The sequence below is a fragment of the Eumetopias jubatus genome, unplaced genomic scaffold (assembly GCF_037043125.1).
Source record: "Eumetopias jubatus isolate StellerSeaLion01/CBP00866 unplaced genomic scaffold, mEumJub1_p1.0 scaffold_1, whole genome shotgun sequence".
NCBI lineage: Eukaryota > Metazoa > Chordata > Mammalia > Carnivora > Otariidae > Eumetopias > Eumetopias jubatus.
Window position 1 is genome coordinate 69,264,356 of NW_028274807.1, and position 20,276 is coordinate 69,284,631.

General features: G+C 45.7%; 1 protein-coding gene across 1 annotated transcript in view; it reads right to left on the minus strand.

Moving 5' to 3' along the window:
- SLC12A8 (solute carrier family 12 member 8) overlaps positions 1 to 20,276 on the minus strand; it is a 148,532-nt gene that overhangs the window by 102,216 nt on the left and 26,040 nt on the right. Inside the window, exons 2-4 of the mRNA XM_088028966.1 lie at positions 19,113 to 19,259; positions 15,039 to 15,230; positions 5,929 to 6,160 (exon numbers count right to left, since the gene is read on the minus strand). Coding sequence (XP_087885092.1) covers positions 5,929 to 6,160; positions 15,039 to 15,230; positions 19,113 to 19,259 — 571 coding nt within the window. The remainder of the gene's footprint in view (positions 1 to 5,928; positions 6,161 to 15,038; positions 15,231 to 19,112; positions 19,260 to 20,276) is intronic.

Sequence of the window (20,276 nt, forward strand, 5' to 3'; positions counted from 1 at the left end):
TATTTATTCAAATGGGTTAAAAAGTTAAATCTTCACAAAACCTGCACACAAATGTTTACACAAGTTTTATTCATAATCACCAAAAACAGGAAGCAACCAAAATGTCCTTTAATTAGGTGAATGAATAAAAAAACAAACAAACAAACAAACCTGAGTTATATTACACAATAAAATATTATTCAGTGATAATAAGAAAAGAGCTGAAAACTTCCAAACTCTTTCTATGGGGCCAGCGTTACCTTGATCCCCAAACCAGACAAAGACCCCATCAAAAAGGAGAATTACGGACCAATATCCCTGATGAACATGGATGTAAAAATTCTCACCAAAATACTAGCCAACAGGATCCAACAGTACATTAAAAGGATTATTCACCATAACCAACTGGGATTTATTCCTGGGCTGCAAAGGTGGTTCAACATCCACAAATCAATGTGATACAATACATTAATAAAAGAAAGAACAAGAATCATATGAACCTCTCAACAGATGCAGGAAAAGCATTTGACAAAGTACAGATTCCTTTCTTGATTAAAACTCTTCAGAGTGTAGGGATAGAGGGTACATACCTCAATATCATAAAAGCCATCTATGAAAAACCCACAGCGAATATCATTCTCAATGGGGAAAAACTGAGAGCATTTCCCCTAAGGTCAGGAACACGGCAGGGATGTCCACCAACACCACTGCTGTTCAACATAGTCCTAGAAGTCCTAGCCTCAGCAATCAGACAACAAAAAGAAATAAAAGGCATCTGAATCAGCAAAGAAGAAGTCAAACTCACACTCTTTGCAGATAACGTGATACTCTATGTGGAAAACCCAAAAGACTCCAACCCCAAATTGCTAGAATTCATATAATAATTCAGCAAAATGGCAGGATATAAAATCAATGCACAGAAATCAGTTGCATTTCTATACACCAACAACGAGACAGAAAAAGAGAAATTAAGGAGTTGATCCCATTTACAATTGCCCCCAAAACCACAAGATATCTAGGAATAAACCTAACCAAAGGCGCAAAGGATCTATATTCAGAAAACTATAGAACACTCATGAAAGAAATTGAGGAAGACACAAAGAAATGGAAAATGTTCCATGCTCATGGATTGGAAGAACAAATATTGTGAAAATGTCTATGCTACCTAGAGCAATCTACACATTCAGTGCAATCCTTATCAAAGTACCATCAACTTTTTTCACAGAGCTGGAACAAATAATCCTAAAATTTGTATGGAACCAGAAAAGATCCCAAACAGCCAAAGGAATGTTGAAAAAGAAAACCAAAATTGGTGGCATCACAATTCCAGACTTCAGGCTCTATTAAGAAGCTGTAATCATCAAGATAGTATGGTACTGACACAAAAACAGAGACATAGATCAATGGAACAGAATAGAGAACCCAGAAATGGACCCTCAGCTCTATGGTCAACTAATCTTCGACAAAGCAGGAAAGAATATCCAACGGAAAAAAAGACAGTCTCTTCAACATAAGGTGTTGGGAAAATTGGACAGCCACATGCAGAATGAAACTGGATCATTTCCTTACACCATACACAAAAATAGACTCAAAATGGATGAAAGACCTAAATGTGAGACAGGAATCCATCAAAATCCTAGAGGAGAACACAGGCAGCAACCTCTTCAACCTTGTCCTCAGCAACTTCTTGCTAGATACATCACCAAAGGCAAGGGAAACAAGGGTAAAAACGAACTACTGGAACTTCATCAAAGGAAGCAGTTGACAAAACCAAAAGACAACCGACAGAATGGGAGAATATATTTGAAAATGTCTTGTCAGATAAAGGGCTAGTAGCCAAAATCTATAAAGAACTTATCAAACTCAACACCCAAAGAGCAAATAATCCAATCAAGAAATGGGCAAAAGACATGAATAGACATTTCTCCAAAGAAGATATACAAATGGCCAACAGACACATGAAAAAATGCTCAACATCACTTGGCATCGGGGAAATCGAAATCAAAACCTCAATGAGATACCACCTCACACCAGTCAGAATGGCTAAAATTAACAAGTCAGGAAACGACAGATGTTGGCGGGGATGTGGAGAAAGGGGAACCCTCCTACACTGTTGGTGGGAATGCAAGCTGGTGCAGCCACTCTGGAAAACAGTATGGAGGTTCTTCAAAAAGTTGAAAATAGAGCTACCCTATGACCCAGCAATTGCACTGGATATGTACCCCAAGATACAAATGTAGTGATCTGAAGGGGCACCAGCACCCCAATGTTTATAGCAGTAATGTCCACAATAACCAAACTACAGAAAGAGCCCAGATGTCCATCGACAGATGAATGGATAAAGAAGATGTGGTGTGTATATGTGTGTGTGTGTACACACACACACACACACACACACACACACACACACAAAATGGAATATTACTCAGCCATCAAAAAAATGAAATCTTGTCATTTGCAATGACATGATGGAACTAGAGGGTATTATGCTAGGTGAAATAAGTCAATCTGAGAAAGACAATTATCATATGATCTCACTCATATGTGGAATTTAAGAAACAAAACAGAGGAGCAGAGGAGAAGAGCGGAAAAAATCAAACAAGATTTGATGAAATCAGAGAGGGAGACAAACCATAAGAGACTCTTAATCATAGGAAACAAACTGAGGGTTGCTGGAGGGGAGGTGGGTGGAGGGATGGTGTAACTGGGTGATGGATATTAAGGAGGGCACGTGATATAATGAGCACTGGGTGTTATATAAGACTGATGAATCACTCACTTCTATCTCAGAAACCAATAATACTTATATGTTAATTAGCTGAATTTAAATAAAATAAATAAATAAGAAGAAAATAAATTTATTTATTGTTATGTTAATCACTATACATTACATCATTAGTTGTTTTTTTTTTTAAAGATTTTATTTATTTATTCATGAGAGACAGAGAGGCAGAGGGAGAAGCAGGCTCCCAAGGAGCAGGGAGCCCGATGTGGGACTCGATCCCAGGACTCTGGGATCGTGACCTGAGCCGAAGGCAGACGCTTAACCATCTGAGCCACCCAGGCGCCCTACATCATTAGTTTTTGATGTAGTGTTCCATGATTCATTGTTTGCGTATACCACCCAGTGCTCCATGCAGTACATGCCCTCCTTAATACCCATCACCAGGCTAACCCATCCCTCCACCCCCCAGAAGAAAATAAAATTTAAAAAACAAAAACATTATGCTAAATAAAAGAATCCAGTTGCAAAAAAATGAGCTATCAAGTCACCTTGAATGCATATTGCTTAGTGAAAGAAGCCAGTCTGAAAAGGCTACATACTGTATGATTCCAACTGTGATGGTCTAGAAAAGGCAAAATGAGAGCGAGCAAGAAGATCGGTGGTTTCAAGAGGTCGGTAGGGGGGTGGGGTGTGAATAAGCGGATCACAGGAGTTTCTGGCGCATTAAGCTATTCTGTATGATACTGTAATGATGGATACACGTCATTATTATTTGCAAGAACTCATAGCACTGCACAACACGAAGGGTGAATCCTAATCTAAACCATGGACTTTAGACAATACTAAGCTATCAGTATTTGTTCCCCACTTGTAATGAACATGCCACAGGAATGCAAGACGTTAATAGGAGCGGGGAAAGACATGGGAAACTCTGTACCATCTGCTCAATTTTCTATAAACCTAAAACTGCTCTACAAAATACAGTCTATTCATTTTTTTAAGCAGTGCTAATCAATCGACAGAAAAGTAGAAATAAAGTAACACAGCCACCCATAATCTCAGCAGAAAGACAGTCAGTGTTGACACTTAGGCATAGTTCCTTCCAGTCCTTTTTCCAATCTTTTTTCAAATGTCTGTGTGCATGTCATTTTTCCAAAGAGCTGAAATCATCCTGCTAAATCCATTCTGAAGGTTTATGGTCTAGTTTTAGTTTGGATTTTTAACTGCAAAGAAAGTAGCACATATAAAACAACAGTGATACCAAAAACAGATCTGAGAGGGGCCAGTTGCCATGGAAATGATTGAAAATAAATTTCACTTCACACTACACCCTGTTAATGTACTGACCAGAAAGAAGGAGAAATACTTTGAGTAACAGAAGAGCAGCCAAGAGAGCTTCTAAACGAGAGGGAAAACACATCAGCCTAGCGAGGTTTCAAAGGGGCCAGGAGTATCACCCTGCAATCTCATGAGTTAGGCTCTTTCAGCAACCACGCGGATGGGGGAGAAAGCACCCGGGAATGGGAGACTGAGGTGGACTCCCTCGCCTCCACTGACAGTTAGTTTGACAGCCAAGCAGCCAGCAGGTCTCCCTCCGGATGTGGGCTTGTCTCTGCAGTTGGTGCAAAGCCAGGAAACAAATCACTCCTCCCCTCCAATGGAGATGCTCCAAATGTTTAGCAAGCTGCAAGGCCCCGGAGCCAAGTGATGGTTTGGACACTGCGTTGACTGGCCCTTAGCATTGGCATGGGTCCTGGGGACACCCCTCCTGCACAAGGGTTAACACTTCAGATGCTGGGTCCTGGGCAGTCTGGAGGTTCTGGGAGAGGGATCAGGATGCCAGAGCGCAGGGGGCACTCGGGGAGCTCAGGGGAGTGACTAGTTTCCAACAGAAGAATTTTAACCTATGAAAAGCAAGTAAGGCCAGAGTAGCGTGCACCAACTGAACCTTGAACGTCCGGCAACCACTGTTTCTTACGAAAGATGAGGGTGTTTAGAACGCCTGTCAGGGGCAGCCTTCACGGGGGAAAGCTGAGCTGTGATCACAAGAAGACAGCTGGGGGTGTGAAGACAGGCGCAGCTTCCCGGCTCAGAAAGGGCACAGCCGTAGGGTCCAACAGATCCGGCTTCATTCCCAGCTCTGCCCTGCGTCACCACGAATGGTATAACCCCCCGTTTCCTCATCTGTAAGATGGGAAGCACTGTTCTTCTCTCACAGGGTTATGACAAGGATGACATGAGGTAAGCCATGTGCGGGGCTCAGCACAAGGCCTGGCACAAAAGCAAGTGCTCCCACCATTAGAGGTTCTTGTGCTGTGGGTCTTTTTCTTTTCTTTTCTAACCCAGAGGATGGCCCCATTTCCCTTTCCCTTTCCCTTTCCCTTTCCAATGCAGACGCCATAAAAAGCCAAAGTCCCCAAGGTGGGGAATATCAGGCAGTTAACTTTTTTCTCCGGCACCCTACGAACAGCCCTGTACTCTGGAGAGGAACAAAGACTTCAGATGCCAAACCGACCCAGATCACGAAGCTACAAAGTTACAGATGCTCTGGATAACAGCATCCCACTCAAAGTGCAAGGATTTAGGCTTAGAGTTGCCATGCGCCCTCCAAGCCCAGGAAAACTCAGGGTTAAACAGGGGTCCATTCGTTACCAACATAAAACACCATTTCCAAATGGTGCAGAGTGTGCCTGTTGTCTATTCCCCTTCTTTAGCTCAGTTAATGGATTCATATTTTTATTTTGGAAAAAATCTACAAAAAAAACTATAGGTAATCAACCTATATCAGTCCCCATCTCCCACAAATAACAATTGTTAACATTTGTTCTATTTACATCCTTTAAAAAAAAAGAAATACAATATGACACACGAAATTAAAATCTATTTTCTTCCCTACTTCCAGATCCATTTCCTACCACTCTCCCAAGTCATTGTTAGGAATTTAACCTTTATCTAGTCCAGTTCTACTTTATTCTTTGTTTTAGCTAAATGTTCTTGTGGGTTGTTTTTTTTTTAACAGAAAGAAAATAAAAAGCAACACAGACAATGTGCTAAGTGCAAATGCCTATGTGAGGAGGGGCTTTCAGGCCTTTGCAGCCAGGACACGCCCACTCACCCGTTCCAGGAACAGAACGCTCCTGTAGGCAACGCTTATTGGGGGGTAGCCTTGCAAACTCACCCCTGTGAATGCCTGGAAAGCAGTGCAGACCCCCTAGAAGTCTTACCTGGGTCCAGATGCGTGAAAGAGCCCACCACGAAGTCCAGTGTGGACACAGCCAGCAGGAACAGCAGCAGCAGCTGGAGACGGATCATCCATTTGACACCTGCTAGGTTAATCCCCAGCAAGGCCAGAAGCACCACGACTGAAATTCCTCGCACTGCCCAGATACTCCTGAGGCTCAGCAAATCAGAGATGGACTCAGCAAAGCCGGTGATGTACATGGCACCTGCGACACACTGACAGACCATTCGCGTTGGCAGGAGAATAGAGCATCCGGAGCCCACAGGTCAGAGCTGCCCGGCACGGGGGCCCACTCACCCCTGTCAGGGCTTAGCACCTGGGAACCACCATGGGGGTTCAGTGAGCCCTTCCTTTCCGTGACTCCTGCCTCAGGCCCCCATTTCTTCTCATCTACGTCTCTCCCATCCTCCTGAGGGGAGCACGAACGCCAGTCAGTGGTAACTATGATGAGAAGATCCCAGGAGGAGGGAGAAGGGACCCTGGGCCAAAGAGCACTTGGAACTTCTCTGTCGGAGTTATTCAAGAGCCAAACAGAGGGGCGCCTGGGTGGCTCAGTCGTTAAGCGTTAAGCGTCTGCCTTTGGCTCAGGTCATGATCCCAGGGTCCTGGGATCGAGCCCCGCCCTGGACTCCCTGCTCAGCGGGGAGCCTTCTTCTCCCTCTGCTTCTGCCACCCCCACCCTCGCTCATGCACTTTCTCTCTCAAATGAATAAATAAAATCTTAAAAAAAAAAAAAAGCTAAACAGAGAACAGAAGCACACAGGGGGTCCCATCTCAGGGCCTTAGAAAGGCACCGAAGCAAACCCCAGTTTTTTCTCCATTTCTTTGTAGGTCACTATTATTTTTTTTTTAAATTACCTAAAACTTAAAATAAGAAAAAAAGTGAGCAGCACATCCTTTCAATGTCATCTGGAACAAAGGCTAGACAAGGACTATCTAGGTGAATGTACTTAGTTCTACTCATTGTTTACTATTGATTAAACGTGTTAAACGTCCCAGACTTTGTGAAGTTACTGTCGATTTATAGATTTCTGTCCAGCGGAGATGCAAATAACTTCCATCCAGTAGAACAGATAACCTAAAAGGTTCAGGTTTGTTATCCTGTAAGACATTAACCAGTTTCATTCAGCAATTCGATCCTTACACTTATTTATGAAATTGCTTAACCAGGAACTAGGTAATCAATACCTAGCTTTTCAAATGCTCTTTAACATCTTACGGGCTCCTCCATTAATTAATGAGTCAAATAAAATCTTTGGCATGTATATATTTTGTATTTGCCTGAAAGTCATGATTTTACCTTTTTAAAAAAATATTTAAAACTCAATTTCAAATAAATCTTTGAGAGTAACACCAACCTCATGCTCCATAATTCCTCAGCCCCCTTCTCTCTGTCAGGTTCGATCCTCCCCCACCCCCCAAGGCCAGAGGCGATCATGGCCATCACTGTGCTCTGCTCCCATTGTTCTCTCAGAGGACAATCCCTCTCTGGCCTCAGACATGTTCCTCCTTCTTCATGAAGCCTTTCCTCATCCCTTTTCTCTGAATAAATACTATGCTTACTGCCAGTACCATGCAATTAATTATCTGGTTCCATAGTCTATTCTTATTTCATGCATATAAGTCTGTCCCCTACCCCATGCCACCAAGAATGCAAACATTCTAAAAAACAAAAATTTCTATGCTGATTACACTTCTTCAAAGCCCCTGTATTTGCTAACTATGTTGCAAGCATTCAGTAAATACTTTGTGATATGTTAACACTGTATGAAAAGTGTTCTGGGAACACCATTAATTTCCAGCTCTTTTAGGTAAAGACCAGAGGGCAATGTAATTTCTATACTGGAGAGACGCTCACAAAGGAGGCCCCATTCTTCAATGAGATCAGCTCATTCTGCACCTAGACATATCATCATCGTCTGTGTTCCCCAAACTTACAGGAGGCATTTCTGGCTATATATGGGTGAGGGGGGAAGCCCAATAAACGTAGGAGAAAGACAGTCATCCCTGAGAGGGAGATGAGAGAGAAACTTGTATGTTTTCCTGCCTTCACCTCACGACTCAAACTTACCCTTGACTAAATACCAAGAGCGTGCTGGTGGTAACGACGCTGCTATTCCATCAGTATGTGGCCAGGCCAACAGGACCCCTCATGGTCAGATATATCAGAGTTGAAAAACCAAATGATAACAATGCAGTGACCATCATCCCCTTCCCAGGTGTCTGAGGTCTCAAACATGCAGAGGTAACACCAGGACTTAAATGCAACCATTTGCACCTGGAGCTTCCCAACCGACTGTTTGCTTTCCTAGCTGGTGAACACAGAATTTGCTCCCAGGAAGTGGGCCAAGCACTAAGCCTGCCTTTTGTTTCCAGTAGCTCCAGCAGACGGTCTCCTCTCTCAGGTTTCCACGTAAAATCACTCTTTAGCCCAAAGTGGCCAGGAACAAAACAACCGGGAAAGCCCTCTGGAGGCTGTGGGAAAGGGCATGGTGGTTAGGATGGACTGTGAGAGCTGATGAGGGCCTGACCCTGTGGCTCCCGTCCTAGTTGTGGGGCTTGGGAAAGTGTTTTAAGCTCTCTGTGCTTCCTTTCTTCATCTGTGAAACACAAATAATAACAGTACCTGCTTCAAAGGTTATTATGAGATAATTCATATAAGGTCCTAGAACTATATCTGGCTCATAGTTGGAGTTATAGAGATATTAGCTATTGGCATTATCATTCTTACTCTATTGTTATTAGCTACTGAACAAGAGGAAATAGTAGTTAGCCATGAATTTCATAAAATACTTTGCTAACGCTTGGGGAGCCTGGGTGGCACAGTCAGTTAAGCGTGTGACTCTTGATTTGACTCTCAGGTCATAATCTCAGGGTCGACGGATCAAGCCCTGCACCCGGCTCTGCACTCTGTGCAGAGTCGACTTGAGATTCTCTCTCCCTCTTCCTCTGCCCCTCCTGTGTTCTCTCTCTCTAAAATAAATGAATAAATCTTTTAAAAAATATTTTGTTAATGCTAAATACATGATGGTAATGTCACTGGAAATTTGCAAAATAACTTGTAAGTCAGGATTCTTAAACCAAAGAGACTTACTTTCAGGGAAAACAATAACAGCCCCAAATTAAATTGTCTTCTCAAAATCTAAGAGCCTGGGGATAAGAGGTGAGGGTATTGATGGAATGCGGGTAAGTAAAAGTGTTACAGAGATTTCATATTTGCTAGGTGGAGGAACACAGTAAGCAAGGCTGCTTGTTTGGGAACTATAGGAAAAGTATAATTATGGCTTTTCTAAGGGTGGACTATGACTATTCTCAGATCAAAAAGCACAGAACTTCCAAATCAACAAGGGGGATAAATATAATAGAAATAAATTTGAACCATGTTGAGAAAATAAGAAGTTTTTTAAATTTCAAATTATCTAGAAAGTAATGAAAAGGAGAATACTGTATTCTAAAACTTAAGAGGCACACTAATCCTGCACTCAGAAGGGAAAAAAAGTATGACCCTAAATATTTCTATTAGTTGAAAAAGGCAGAAAAAAACAAAATACTTAACTTCAGATGTGATAAAAAAAATCAATATAAATAAAAGATAGTAGGAGGAGGTATTTAATAAAAGGAAATATGAAATAGCAAAGAAAGGATACAGAGAATAAAAGCTGATCCTTCAAGGGGTGTCTGGCTGGCTCAGTAGGTAGAGTGTGCAACTCTTGATCTCAGGGTCGTGAGTTTGAGCCCCATGCTGGGTGTAGAGATTACTTAAAAATAAAATCTTTAAAAAAAAGTAAAAATAAAAGCTGATCCTTTAAGAGATAAATAAAATACATAAACACCTGGCAATCTGATTAAGACAAGAAAAAATGAAAAAAATACAGATTTTTAGCAATGAGAAAAGAAATACAACTACTCTTACAGAAAAGAGTAAAAGCATGAATAGAGAAGATGAATGTGCCATGAATTATGGTACATTCGTATTATGCAATGCTAAGCTACTAGTTAAAAAGCACAGGTTTAAAGCATTGACCTCCAGAGGATCACAGGGGAAGGGAGGGAAAACTGAATGGGAAGAAATCAGAGGGGGAGACAAACCATGACGGACTCTTGACTCTGGTAAACAAACTGAGGGTTGCGGAAGGGAGGGGGTTGGGGGGATGGGGTAACCAGGTGATGGGTATTAAGGTGGGCACGTGATGTGATGAGCACTGGGTGTTATATGCAACTGATGAATCACTGAACACTACATCTGAAACTAATGATATGTTGGCTAATTGAATTTAAATTAAAAAAAACAAAGATTGACCTTAAGGAATAGCTATGAATTACTGTTAAGTGAGAAATACAAGCCATGGAATAGAGTATGAACTCTGTTCCCATGTTTGTAAAAACCAGCAAGCACTTCAACAATCATAAATTCACATACATGAGGGGAAGGTGATGGAAGAGGAGAATAGGTGTTCACACTGGTGAGCTCAGGACGGGGAGGGAGATGGCCTTTCTCTTTACATTATTTCCAGTAGGTTGACTGGTTACAGTGAACATCATTTTGTAACTTTAAAAGAATTTTATTTTTATTTGATTTGATTTATTTATTTGAGAGAAAGAGAGATCAAGCACAAGTAGGGGGAGGGGCAGAGGGAGAGGGAGAAGCATACTCCCCATTGAGCAGGGAGCCTGAGGCAGGACTCGATCCCAGGACCCCAGGATCATGACCTGAGCAGAGGGCAGACACTTAACCTACTGAGCCACTCAGGTGCCCCATAAAAGAATTTTATAAAGGAAAAGTAAAAACAAACATATGAAGAGTACTGTTCTGTATATGCAAACACTACACTTGGGTGCAGAGAGCACTGTGCATCTAGGATGCGAGGCTCCCCCAACACTGCTTGTGAGCTTGACACCGCACCCCGCAGGGGTGTGGACAACAGCATGGCAGGCCCTCCCCAGAGCAGCCCAGCCACCCTCCCTTCCAACCACGAATACTCCTCTTCATTAGAAAACATCCCTGTTGACTTGTTTAATGTATAAACACCCCCAGAGTTTGTTATATTTTTTAAGTATTTTTATGACCTTTTAAAGTTCATAACCACAGACATCCCTTTCCCCTTTTCATTCTCTTCAGAGAAACTTCTAATGCAGGGAGCAGGGGGCGTCACCCACCATTTTACAGAGAGAACGTGCCCTTCTTTCAGGGTGGAACACCTCCATTCCAAGGTATTTGGGATACCACAACTGCACCTTCACAATCATGGGCATTTGGCTTTTCATCTCTGGGTACCTACCTGGCAGACCATAGCTGCCCTCCACACCCTCCCCTTCTGACACAAAATCCTTCTTTAAGGTTCGAGCTGCTTGACTCCCACGTTAACTCCCATAACAAAACCCCAGCCTCTACGGGGTCTACGAGAGTTCTCTAGTTCTCCACTGTTTGGGCACAGAACCCAGCACAGAGCCTGTAAGCCAGTAATCAATGCTTTTAGACAACTGGTGCAGGCTAAAGCTGTCCATTTTGGTATCCAGGGTAAGCAACCCCAAAGAAGCGCTCAGACCCACAAAAGTGAGAGGGGCAGCGAGTGAGGAGGGGCTCCAGTTCCCTGTTTCCCCTGCTAGCCAAGGGGTCTCACACCCGGCAGGCCAGCCACCAATACCTCAGATAGATGAGGGGGAGGATTTGGGAGGAGGTAGGGCAATGAAAAGATTCTGTAAGCTTTAAAAATAATTATTTTCAGTGTTTGTATCTTCTAAATATTTTTTTTAAAGATTTTATTTATTTATTTATTTGAGAGAGCGAGAATGAGAGAGAGAGAGAGAGAGAGAGAGAGCGCGCGCACATGAGAGGGGGGAGGGTCAGAGGGAGAAGCAGACCCCCCGCTGAGCAGCAGGGAGCCCGATGCGGGACTCGATCCCGGGACTCCAGGATCATGACCTGAGCCGAAGGCAGTCGCTCAACCAACTGAGCCACCCAGGCGCCCCCTAAATATTTTTAAAAGGTTTTATTTTTAAGTAATCTCCACACCCAACGTGGGGCTCAAACCCACAACCCTGAGATCAAGAGTCACAAGCACTACCAACTGAGCCAGCCAGGCGCCCCTCTATCTTCTAAATTGTTATGCCTAAAGCAACAGTTTAGCGAACTTTAACCTGCTGGACAAATCCTGCTTGCTGCCTGTTTTGGGAATAAAGTTTTATTGGAACAAAGCTCTGCCCAGTTCTTCTTATTGTCTAAGGCTGCTTTTGAACTACAATAGCAGAATTGAACAGTTGTGACAGAGATGTATGACTCATAAAAACTAAAGTATTTACTATCTGGCCCTTTATAGTAGAAGTTTGCTGACCCCTGCTCTAGGGCAAACATGCAATCTACTCTGGCAATCATTAAAAATAAATGAATGTAAGGCACCTGGGTGGCTCAGTTGGTTGGGCGACTGCCTTCGGCTCAGGTCATGATCCTGGAGTCCCGGGATCGAGTCCCGCATCGGGCTCCCCGCTCAGCAGCGAGTCTGCTTCTCCCTCTGACCCTCTTCCCTCTCGTGCTCTCTATCTCTCATTCTCTCTCCCTCAAATAAATAAATAAATAAATCTTTTAAAAAAATAAAAAAATAAGTGAATGTAAAAATAATAAAAATAAATAAAGAAAATGAATGTATTCATGCCCTGGATTGACGAGGGGAGGTTAGAGGTTAGTAAGAACCACGAATAGAGACCCTCAGAGACCCCAACCACAGTCCAGAAGAAGAAGGATCTTGAATCAATGACCTAACCTTCTACCTTAAGAAACTGGAGAAAGAAGAGCAAACTAAACCCAAAGGAAGCAAGAGGAAGGAAATAATAAAGATGGGAGCAGAAATAAATTGGGGACCAGAAAAACAATAGAAAAATTAACAAAACGAAAAATTGTTTCTTTGCAATCAAGCTTTTAACTGGCCTGACCAAAAAAAGGGGAAAAGCCTCAAATGATTAAAATCAGGAATGAAAGGAAAGACACTACTACCAATCTTACAAAAAGCAAAAGGATTATAAGGAATCTATGAACAGTCATATGCCAATAAATTATATAACTGAGATGAAATGGACAAATTCCTAGACACAAACTACCAAAACTGACTTAAGAAGACATAGAAAATCAGAATATGCCTATGTAAGTAAAGAGATTGAATTAGTTATCAAAAACTTCCTACAGGGCTGCCTAGATGGCTCAGTCAGTTAAGCGGCCAACTCTTGATTTCAGCTCAGGTCATGATCTCAGGGTCGTGGGATCAGGCCCTGCTTCATGGGGCTCCCCACTCAGCGGAGCGTCTGCTTGACAGTCTCTCTCTCCCTCTCCCTCCACCCCTCCCCTGCTCTCACGCACTCTCTCTGTCAAATAAGTAACTCTTAAGAAAGAAAGAAAGAAAGAAAGAAAGAAAGAAAGAAAGAAAGAAAGAAAGAAAGAAAGAAAGAAAGAAAGAAAGAAAGAAGGAAAGAAAGAAAACTTCCTACAAAGAAAAGCCTGGGACCAGATGGTTTCACCACTAAGCTTTACCAAACATTTAAAGGATTAACACCATTCCTTTAGAAACTCTTCCCAAAAAATAGAAGAGGAGGGAACACCTCCCAACTCATTCTATTAGGCCAGCTTTATCATGATACCAAAACTAGACAAAGATATCACAAGAAAACTACAGACCAATATCCCTCATGAATACATGCGCCAAATTCCTCAACAAAACCCTAGCAAACTGAATGCAATAGCATATAAAACGGATTATGCAGCACCGACACCCTGATCAGAGAGCCCAGCCCAGGTCAGCTGCAGGCGAAGGAGAGGCGTGCTGAGGATGCTGACCACAGGGGCCCAGTGTTTCTGACCAAGGCCCAAAGGCCCAAACAGCAGCTGCCAGCGCCAGAAAACGCTCAACATCCCAGCTCCCCGCCCCCCCCCCCCCGCCCCGGCTGGTCCCCTGTTGTGGCATCTGCTGCCACCGCAGGCAAGCTGGTCTCCCCAGAGAGTGGTGCTACAACCTGCTTGCCTATGAGATAGCACAGAAGTAAAAATCCAATAGACAAGTCCCCAGGGTAATAAAGTAAACTGGGCATTTATCACTCACCTCCCAAACTACTACGCGTAAAAAGGCAAGTGGTTTTTAAGAGTGCAGTGACAATCTCTCTGCCTTCCTGGCGTGTCACACACACACACACACACACACACACACACACTTTTGTGCTGTTGGAGAATCAGATGTACTTAGGCTAAAATACCCTGTTCCTGCTGCTGAAAAAGAAAAATAGAAGAAATAAAACCTGTGCTTTCTTTGAGGAGACTCTTGTACTCTTACTTAGACAAATTCTTTCCTTTAAACTGTTTTCTCAACCACCCACCACCCTTTGCACCACCATAAAAGCCTTTTCCAAGCCAACAAGTGCTGACAAAGAGCCGCTTCTTAATGCCTGTGCTTTGTGTCCTCAGCATTAGGTCACCGCCCCTGTGTTTCAGCTAAATAAGCCTCCGCACTTCTCCCTGCTCGCTGGTGTTCTGAGAGCCGGAGTCCCCGCCACACCACCTCCCTGTTAGGATCCCCCTTCTCAGACAGGGCGCCCACGCAGGGGCTCTCGGCTGGCCTCCCCCCACAAGGCCAGCAAGCGATCAATGAGCCCAGAGCTCCAGCTCAACTGAGAAGTGCCCGCTTCCAGGAAAGTCAGGAAGGTAAAATGTCCCTTCTTCAGCACGAAAGTGCCCCAGGGACGGGGCTACCTGGCTGCCACGTGGGCTCTGGCCACTGTTCTGCACTCCCGTCCCTAGAACAGTCAGCAAGAATAGTCCCAGCCCAGGCCCTGCCTTCCAGGGCAAATCAGGACTGCACGAGGCACCAGAGGTGAGGAGGAAGGAGCACTGGACTCTGGGTCAGGGCGCTGGACAGAGGGCGAGGCTCTCTGAGTTCCTCTCAGAGCCCCCATCTGCCCCTCTATAAAATGGGGGCAACTGCCCCACCTTGCCTCTCCCCAGATCAAACGGGAACGCGGACCAGAAGACGGTGGCTAACAGCCAAGCCAGGGAACAGATCCCACATGCCGATGGCCTCCGGGCACAGCTCCCCTGCCCCAGCTGCCCAGGCTCACCTGTCCGAACACGTACAGCAGCCCAATCGTGCCTCCGGTCTGCCCGCCAAGGACCGAGGAGATCATCGCATAGACACCCCCACTGCCAACGCCACAATGCTCCCCAACACCAATGCCAGACATCACAGTGATGAGGGCCACTAGGACAACGAAGGATACCAGAAACATGCCCAGGAGCACTCCTGTGTTTCCCTGCAACAGAACAGCAAGCAGCAAGGTCAGGGGTGAGGGTGGAGGGCCCTCCCAGGAGCACTGACCACCTCCCCCCACACCCCCCAGGGCTGCCACAGGGGTGGGGGACGAAGAGCCACCCGGACGGAGGTGAGGCACCGGGAAAGGACTGAGGCAGCCCACAAGAGTAAGGCCTGGAAGAAATTCCAGATGAAGGACAACGTCCTTGCTTCAAACCCTTCAGTAACTCCCCACCACCAATAGGGCACTCGCGAGGCCTCTCCCAATCCGCCCCTCTCCACCACCCAGTCCTCATCCCCATGCCCTGGCGGGAAGTCCCATGCTCTTCCCCACCAGCCCCCTGCCCAGCACGCCTTTCCTGCTCACTCCACCTCCTTGACAGCCTCACTTAAGGCTCAGTAGTGAGGGGCTTCCTCGGGCTCTTACAGTACTCTTACAAGCATCCAGGTACTTAGAAGTCCCACAGTACTTATCATACTGGGTCTGCTTCCAAGCTCAGCTTTACCTCTGCGCTGGGAGTGCCAAGAGAGCGGGATGATGTTTTATTAGCCTTTATTCAGTTTCTTCTTTTGCTGATTTTATATCTTTTAATGAAATTATAGAACAACTATTTTCTTTCTCTGTTCATGCTTTCAAATTTTTGCATGTGATAAAAAGATACCTGTGGGGCGCCTGGGTGGCTCGGTCATTAAGCGTCTGCCTTCGGCTCAGGTCATGATCTCAGGGTGCTGGGATAGAGCCCCACATCAGGCTCCCTGCTCAGCAGCCAGTCGGCTTCTCCCTCTGCCCCTCCCCCCAGCTTGTGCTTGCTCTCATCTCAAATAAACAAACAAAATCTTAAAAAAAAAAAGATATCCTGCACCAATCTTTGAGTTTTCATACCAAAACTGCCACTTCAACATCTTCCGAGTCATAAGCGAGTTGCCAAATTATTCTTTAGAGTTCATTTGTCGATTTGAAAATCATCTGGCATGACCTCTCCTGACTCGAGTTTTATGCCACCTCCTAGAAGTTCTATCTTATTTTTGCCATTTCACATTTACCTTTGTTTCCATGATCAAATGCGATTTTTCAGGTAAAACGAATGCCAGAGCCGACAAACATCATTTCAGGGCAAGCCCCTGTATTCGTGCGCTAGGTAGCCTCCAGGTCGGCCCCCGGGGCCCCCTCCCCACCCTCAGCCCTCCCCCCCCCCACCCTCAGCCCTCCCCCCCCCCCAGCCCAGCCCCTGGAGCGCATGCCCTGTGTAATCTCCTCCCTCCAGTTGGGGTTGGACCTGGTGACTCTGAATGAACTGAACAGTGCGGAAGTAAAGGGATATCTGTTCTGAGACGAGGATATTAAAAGACCTGGGCTCTCGTCTTGGGTGCACGCTCTCTCTCTCATAGGTTGCTCTTCCCTGGGAAGTCAGCTGCATGTAGGGAGGCAGCCCTAGGAAGAGGGCCACGTGACAGGCCCGCCGACAGCCCCGCAGGTGATCTTGGAAGCAGATCCTCGGTTGGTAGAGCCTTCAGATGGGATGGCGGCCCTGACGGACAGCCTGGCGGCATCCCCAGCAGAGACCCCGAGCCAGAGGCACCCGGCTAAGCTGCAGCTGGGTCCCAGGACCACAGCAACTATAAGATAATACACGTTTTTGTCTTATGCTGCTAGTTATTGGAATCATGTGTTATGCAGCAATAGAAAATGTAACACGACTTGTACCTTCACTTTGGGGATGGGACCGACACTTCTGGATAGCCATTTCTCAAAAAAAAAAAAAAAAAATAGCCCAGTGGGAGGGTTAAGAAGAGGCCCTTAAAGACTTAAGAATCCAAATAGAGAACTTAGGGGCGCCTGGCTGGCTCAATCGGTAGAGCGTGCAACTCTTGATCTCAGGGTGGTGAGTTTGAGCCCCATGTGGGGTGTAGAGCATACTTAAAAAAAAAATAGAGAGCTTACCTTTTTCTCTTTCTACCATTCCATAACTACCCCCTGCATGAAGCAGAGACCAGAGGCCCAGCTGTCACTGGCCGGGCCTTCCTCTGCCACCGCAGTCAGATTGACGGGCTTTCCTTGGACACAGACTGGAGAGGTTCTGGGCAGTGAGGTGGCCTTTAGGAAGGGACAAAAGCAGAGGTGGATCCCAGATGCCTAAATCTGCCTGCAGGACAAGGAGTCCGAGCTGGAGACTTTGGGTTTTTGTAAGCAGGAGCCCCTGTAAGTTTGGGAGGGATGTAAGAGGACTGAATTCTTAACATCCATGCTAGGGAGGTTGCTGATTCTACTTTAAGCTTTCCAAATGCTAATAATAATAAAAAAAAAAAATTCAGACCCACCCAGGCCATGACTAAGGCTGAACCCTGAGCTAAGGACCTATGTACGGAGTGGAGCAAGAGCTCAGGAAGGTGTGGCAACACCCAGGCCTCCTGAGAGGCTGAGAACCCCATACACCCCACTACAGTGCACCCTTACTCCCCCAGAATTTGCCCATGTGATGGTTAATTTTCTGTGTCAACTTGGATGGGCTATGGTGACCATTTGTTTAATCAAACAGCGGTCTAGATATTGCTGTAAATGTATTTTTAGCTGTGAATAACATTTACAGTCAGTAGGCTTTAGATAAAAGAGATTACCCTCCCTAATACGGGTGGGCCTCATCCAAACTGTTGAAAGTTTTAACAGCAAAGACTGAGGTTTCCCAGAGAAGAAAGAATTCTGCAGCCAGACTGCAACATAGAAATTCTGTCTGTGTTCCCAGCCTTTGGCCTCAAGCCTGCAACCTCAACTCTTACCTGAGTCTCACTAGGACTCGCCAAACCCCACAATCATATATATAGGATGTCCTATATATCTCTTATAGATATATGTCTCCTATTGGTACTGGCTCTGTTTCTCTGAAGAACCCTGACTAGTACATTCCACACCTTGAATGGCCCACTTTCTCTGTCACCTGTGCAATCCAGCTCACCTTTCAGAGCCTGGCAGAATCATGTCTCCTCCAGGAAACTTTCCTGGACCCCTTAGCAACCATACATTCACAGCCTGTTCAACTCTTGAGGGAGCCCACACGGCCTTGAGACCTACTTGGATTCCTGATGTGAAATCTACCCAGCAAGGGCTGTTCGCTCAGCAGGGGGAGGAACGGGGCCTTCTATTCTGTAATCCCATTGGCACATAGTAGAGCCTGGCACACAGTAGGTGCTCGTCCATAATTCCTGACTGGTTACACTTTTGTTTTGAGCAGCCTGTTCAGTTTACAGAAGTCCCAGGGAAAATGCCCCCTGTAAAGGGCTCAGGCCCCTGCTCAGGACACACATCTGCTTGGAAGGTCCCAAGATGCCTTCACAGAAGACACAAAGAAGAGGCCTTTGTTCTCTGTATGGAAGAAGGAAACTGCCCCCCACCATCTCATGCACCTCTGACCCAGCACAGCTACATGCAGCCTTACACATGGGGTCTGTGGGTCACAGGGGAAGGCAACCGTGTGGATGGAGGAGCTGGTGCCACCAGGAGGGCACGAGTCAAGTTGAAGAACACCAGGAAAGCTGGAGAGGGTCACCAACTGGAGGCAAAGTTGCTACCAGTCTGCTCTCTCTGATCTACCCCCAGTTCCATCCATGATGTGCCCTGACTTCTGTGCTCCTATTTCTCATATTTCTGAGTTCCTATAACTTAAATCCATGGTGAAGCTTCCCTCGGAGCCTTTGTCTGAGGCCTAGGTTCTCAGGATTCTCATTTAAATAGCAATGCTAACTATGCTGTGTGCTTGCTTCTTGTTTTGTGCTCTGGAGCATCCGTGGTTCGGGAATCTGTCGCCTGAGCTGCAGAATGACCAAGAGTGCAGGGCTTTCCATGTCACGGGCCCACGAGAAACTGCAGGGCCACCAGCTTGTCACTCACCACCAGCCAGCCAGTCCTCAGGAAAAGGACAACCCCAAAAATGTTGATCATGCAAGACGTGAACACACCATCCCAAGTCCCAAACAGCACTGGCTCCCGGACAAACAGCTGGCTCTTCCACCAGGGCTGGCGCTGGGCCAGCGCCCCCTGAAAACAAAGCACACAGAATTCAGCTAGCCGCACTGCAGAGGGTCAGCGAGGAGAAGGAAAGGGCAGTGGAACAGAAGGGGCTAGCGGAACTCAGCTTTCCAATCTGCCCACCTTCCTGTGCAGGGCAGGCGTGTGTGTGTGTGTGTGTGTGTGTGTCTGTGCGCGCACACGCATGCACAAGGTCTTGGAGGCTGTTTCTGCCTAAGGGTCACCGTTCTCTCCTGACGGTGACTCCTCTATCCACATGGGCAGAGATGAGTTGGCCAGCGGGTCGGTTCCCTTTCCTTCCAGCCACTCGGCAGACTACACCTCCCAGCCTCTTTGCACGTGGGTGTGGCCAGGTGACTGAGTTCTGGCCTCTGGAAGGTAGGTAGGAGCGCTTCTAGTGAGCGTGGGATCCTGGGCTCCAGCTCAGGCAGCGGTCACGAGCTCTGGGTAGGGCCACTTTCTTTCTTTCTTCCTTTTTTTTTTTTTTGATTCAATTGGCCAACATAAAGTACATCATTAGTTTTTGATATAATGTTCAATGACTCATTAGTTGCGTATAACACTCCACCTCTCAGTTCTCCCATCAGGGAGGGGAGCAGCTTCCCGCAGTCACTAATCTTTGGGTAAACTGACTTTTGGCATTTTGCGCCTCTGTCCCTAACACCGCCGTGATGAATTCTGCTATTGAAACCCCTCTGTTTAAAACACCTGGCGCAGTTGCCACTTTCCTGACTGGACCCTGCTGTCCCAGGGACCCCTGAGCCCCCTCCAGCCCACCCCCAGGATTCTAAGCCATCATTGGGCAGTTGTTTAGAATCAGAGGTTTATAAATGGTTAAACACATGCCTTCTTTATTTTTCCAGTTCAGAAATAACAGAGGCGCTTTAACAAAACCCTCGAATGGGAACTCTGCTGAAGAAACTAAAGCTTGCGGAAATACTAAAATGGCTTAAAGACAACTAGTAGCAGCTGGCGCTGGGAACCGCTCTTGTGCAGAGCTGGTGGCGCACACACACACGTCAGGAA